Here is a 5,292-nt window from a genome sequence, read left to right on the forward strand (position 1 = left end):
GTAGGACACATCATGCTTTAATAAAAAAATATTCTAAATGCTGTACACGGGTTCTCAACATTGTGCAAAATATAAAAGAATATTTACAACTCCAGTTACAAGGAAAGAAAAAGATTCATTTTTATCAAAATGTAAATAATATCTATTGATGAGGTTTAACCTGGAGTCTTAAAACTTCGAAATGTTCTGATCAGAGTTAATAAACATCGACTTGATCTGAAATGCAAACAAGTAGAAACAGTAAACAAAAGGTTTATGTACAGTTGTGCTGAGGATAATGCAACATAGATATTAAAATGTTACATTCAAATGTATAAAAACATGCATCAGGTTGGAACCATATAGACTATTTTTAGTTGCAAGTACTTAACAAGATTAAAGTTGCTAATACACAAATGGTGTAGTCAAGCTGAACCTATGTAATAAGGTCTTGCAAGTACACACATTTCCAGTAAAAGAGAACATAGTTACAACCAGTAGCTGGAATGCTTTTTGTAGTTTTCCAAAGACACTGTGCTTTTTCTTTAAGGTTTCATAAAACAATGCTAGAAAAGAAATAGCCTTTCCAGTTTTTGTCCAATAAAAAGTGCCCTGCTCTTAGATATGCATTCATGGGTATAAGATGAACCTGCTCCTCTTAATCCCTACTCTTCATCGTCCCATTCACATCTCAACAAAAGACTCTCATTCACATTCATTTCCTCAGCAAGTCCAGCAGCAACAAGTGGTCTGTTTGTAATTACCAAGTCTTTCATTTAAAAACCAGGGTGTTGTGTTTTCATTTAATTTGTAGGAGTTTCATCTTGTTTCCTAAAAAAGAAAAGAAAAAAGGAAAACAATTAGCTGTTGAAAATCAACCTTTGAAAGTGAACATTTTATGAAAGAGTAACACTTACCCAGTCCTTTAAGAAATTTGTTCACACCACTTGGCTCTGGCTCAGGGTACGAATCCAGATAGTCGGCCACTCTGACCTCAAAGAGACCTGGGAGAATGTTGGAAATGTTGAGCCACTGAGACAGAAAGCACACAGAACTAGATATACGACTTAAAATGAACAAAAGTTTAATTATCTTCAAATGCAACATGGTTCATTGTTCTCCATGCACATAATTTATCTTCTTAATCCAGTTTTTTTTTCTTCTCAAATGTCCTGCTTTCATTTCATTTAACAGATTACACTTCTTTACTTTAACTTTAATGTCAAATGTTTTTAGGATATTTTCTTCACAAACGGAGTGATTCTATGCTACTCTTCAAACATCCCGCACTGAATTTACACGCAAATTAATTGCAAGGTTACTGTTTATTTTTCTCATTGATTTTTATTATGACAAGGAATTACGCTGTGAAGAAATTGCATCTCCAAGTTTTTTTTTTTCATCTTTAAAAGAATGATTCAATGGAAAAAGCTTATTATTATTATTATTAATATTATTATTATTATTATTTCCTGCAGGGACTATTTTCCTCTGAACAAAATAAACATTAACAACCACAACCTTTGGCTTTTGTCTTTAGTGGGAAAAGTTAAAATAAGCATTTATTCCCAAGACAAATAACTCGGCAACAGTCTCTGGTATTTATCCGCTCCAGCTCTGATCCACAATGATGGAAACATGTCACCTGGGTGGACACACCAATATAAATACAGGCTCCTCGCGTCTGTTGGTAACTTCCACAATTCTTTGTCATCTTAGCCACAAATTTCGTCTGTATCCATGCAAGCAGCGCTCAAACATTGTTCCAAATGAGTTGGCACCGGGTATGAAAGAGGGACTGAATAAGTAACAAATATAAAAAAAGAATTTAACAATTGTAACATTTTCACTGGCCTTCACACTGGCAATGGGAAAGGAGTCTATCCCCTAATTTAGTGGGTCTAAAAAACCCTGTTACATAAACGCTAATTTTGATGGGAAGGTATATGAGAAAAGGCTCTCTTAATGGTTTCTTTTTTGCAAATAATTAATCCTTAAGGCTACTGGCACTGCTTACACAATTACCTCTGTCTCCTCCCTTGCGCAGCTCTTTGTCCTGAATGAAGCCGGCAAACATCTGAGTATCCATGAAGAGCTGCAGGAACTGGCGGACTCCACGGGAGGGGTGTGATTTGCGGAAGCTGTCGCGCTGAAGCTCCCTGCTACCAGTAGAGGATTCAACCATGTGGAGAGGATAGTGGCCCACCAGCTCCACAAAGAACCGCACAAAGCCCTCTGACAGCAGAGAGCTCAGGTTGGCCTGCTGACCTGGAAGGGTCATTTTGGATGAAGACAAAGGGGTTAATAACAGTCTCCAAATGGTTTTAATCTAACTATAAATATATACTGTAGTTTTACAATAAGATTAAATAACAGATGTATTGGTTTCATAAAATTCTAACAAAGACTTTGCTTCAAATTCTGAGATACGCTAAAGGCTATTGTTTACATTAAGAATTAATATTGGAACGTCTTTATTGTGGTGCACAAATTGATAATCTAATAAACAACCAAAGTGGTCATAAGTGAAAATCTGATAAGTTTCAACTGATAAGCTTTCTGCCCAGTTAAAATAGAAATGTAAGACTCTGCAGCAATCTGCAGGGCATCAGTAATGGCATGTTGTGCAGCTGACATTTGCAATTCACTTCTAAACATTCTCAAGAAGATATAGCAACTTTAAGTGCTCTACTGAGGGCACAGTGAAATACCTGACAGACATGCAGCATTGTTGCTGTGTGGAACATGTAATTTATACAAACCTCCACAACTATCTCCATCTTTCTCTCTCAGGATATCGTCCCTCTCCTCCAGGATCTGCTGCAGTGCTGCCTGCAGTTTACTGGGCAAGATGCAGTCTTCATCACCCAGCTGTGAAACATCACAGAAAAGAATGCCATTTACAAACATACATGTCTTACATTTTGACAAGTGGACTACATACCTACATAATACACTCTATGTATAAAAATCTAGCTCTTGATTCAGTCTTATCACACAATGTACTTCATGTTAGATTCTAGAGCAATATTAAAACTAGACTTCTGTGTAACAGACAGCTAATGTTGGAGAGGCAAGTCAATCACTGCATGCCTCATTAGCTTGTAGAGAAAGAGACTGTGCCTGAACAAATATTAAGCTAAATAAAATGTCAAATAGGAGCCCAATCAAATAACGACATACATGAATGTAAACATAAACTAAACAAACCTGTTTTTTATTAGCTGAATAGACTGACAGTTGAGTGACAAACCTGCAGCTCTGGATCAACTGCTAAACACCTGTTCTGTTCACGTCATGACATGACTGTGGCCCGGGCTTGGATGCCATATAGTTTGCAGTGGTTGTGGGTGTAACATAGTTTATTTTCTGTTACCTTCCAAACATTCTGCATGCAGACAAGGGACAAGTGTAGGCTAAGCCATATTTCCGCACTTGGACCACACCTATCATTCCCTTGCTATGTGTACACACCTGAATGACAAACTTGTCTGCACACAGATCCACTATGAGCACCTGGGAAGACAGTGAGAAGAAAGAATAGACAGTTACTGAGGGGAAGAGTTCATTGTTTTGCAACAAAAGTCATAAAAATATGGCCACAGTCTTTTCCTTGTTACTCGCACACCTTACTGGTTCTGTTCTACTTCATTCACAATATTCAGTAAATACACAGCCAAAAGATGGCACTAAAACCTCTATAAAGACAAACCAATCTATTTAAACTGCAACTGTTTTAAAACTTTTGACAGAATTCTGACCAACCTCCTCGATGGGCAGCTCCAGCAGCGTTGGCAGGCAGGGTGCCAGCACTCCAATGAGGAATGGGGTGGGGGAGCAGCTGATGTCCAACATGCTGGCCGGCAGCACAGGCACAAAGGTATGCTGCCAGGTGAAGGGGTACAGCAGCGCCAGCACTGCATGGCTACACCGAGACAACACACTACAGTGAACAGGGGAGAAGACAAAAGATTAAACACTATTCAGTTCTCTCACAGATCATATGACACAAAGTAATCAATCATAGCTCCCTGAAAACAGAGTGGTCCCACTATTTTAAATAAAAGTGACCAACTAACTACTGCTGCAGTATCTACTTATGATAATACCACCCATCAACCTCTGCACAATGGGAGCCGGGGCCTTGCTCTATGCTGCACGTAAACTTTGGAGTTCACTACTCCTCCACAACCGCATACTGGACTCTTACAAAATTAAAAAAATGCTCTTAAACCACATCTTTTCAAACAACCTTTTAAAACTACTGGTGCTTTGTTGCTTTTGTATGTTTTATTACTGATATGTAAGGTGACCTTGAGCCTCTTGAAAGGTGCCATGAAATAACATGTATTATTATTATTCCACAGCTGTCCCTGCACAAACGGCTGTTATTATTAAAATCTGTGAACATTTAATAATTAAACAACTACTTTATTATTCTATTTATAATAACCATTATAGTCAGTTTTATACCGCTCTTTGGAACAGAAACTGTCTCAACATGCTGCTGTCTCCATGGCAACCTTTCAATTCTCAATCCAAGCACAGTGTCAAACGTTGCTGATATTGGCAGGTTGATATTGACTTGTTATCAGTATGAGCAGATATATTGGCAGGTATGCAAAAAGGAATTGTTTCCATTATTCAATGTAGTGATATATTTCTGTTGAAGATATGTTTTGACCTAATCTTTACAGATAAACCTGACTTAGCATGCTGTTGGGAGTTTGCTATAGCTCAGCATTCAGGCCAAGGTATACACATATAAAAAAAAAAAGAAACCGACCATTGAGCATCAACAAGCGCTTGCGCACATCAAAGGGAAGTTTGATTTTTTTTAAATCGCTACTGTACAGTATCCCGATATATATACGGTTAAGTGGCCTTGCAGTGTTGCATGTTACTACAGCAGTACCTGAGTTTGTCAGCGATGAAGATGACCCTCCTCTCAAGCAGGAGGGAAGCAAACACCTGCAGGAGATTCCCAACACTGAGACACTGCAGCAGGCTGTCAAAGTCCACGTGCTCCAGTCTGGAGTCCACTGGTCGACACAAAGTCAGTACCTGGCAAAGCAACAAGAGCACATGGACTCGTCATTATACCACTGTAGGATGAGTATCTGAATCCTGGATGTTAAGTCAAATATAGACTCTTTAGATACATCCAGGTGGAGGATGACGTTAATTTGCGTTACTGTATATGTGTGTGTGTCTCTATCTATCTATCTCTATATATATATATATATAGATATAGATATAGATATAGATATAGATATAGATATATATATATATATATAGATATATATATATATA

At 37.9% G+C, this 5,292-nt stretch overlaps 1 protein-coding gene across 2 annotated transcripts in view; it reads right to left on the minus strand.

Annotated features, from left to right (window-relative positions):
• dennd2c (DENN/MADD domain containing 2C) overlaps positions 1-5,292 on the minus strand; it is a 19,998-nt gene that overhangs the window by 34 nt on the left and 14,672 nt on the right. For both annotated transcript variants that reach the window (XM_034875609.1, XM_034875608.1), the window contains exons 13-19: positions 4,895-5,043; positions 3,745-3,922; positions 3,454-3,495; positions 2,742-2,850; positions 2,005-2,247; positions 897-983; positions 1-810 (exon numbers count right to left, since the gene is read on the minus strand). The exon at positions 1-810 is cut by the window's left edge and continues 34 nt beyond it. In XM_034875609.1, coding sequence (XP_034731500.1) covers positions 779-810; positions 897-983; positions 2,005-2,247; positions 2,742-2,850; positions 3,454-3,495; positions 3,745-3,922; positions 4,895-5,043 — 840 coding nt within the window. In that variant the 3' untranslated portion in view covers positions 1-778. The remainder of the gene's footprint in view (positions 811-896; positions 984-2,004; positions 2,248-2,741; positions 2,851-3,453; positions 3,496-3,744; positions 3,923-4,894; positions 5,044-5,292) is intronic.

The sequence above is a fragment of the Etheostoma cragini genome, chromosome 7 (assembly GCF_013103735.1).
Source record: "Etheostoma cragini isolate CJK2018 chromosome 7, CSU_Ecrag_1.0, whole genome shotgun sequence".
Taxonomy (NCBI): Eukaryota; Metazoa; Chordata; class Actinopteri; order Perciformes; family Percidae; genus Etheostoma; species Etheostoma cragini.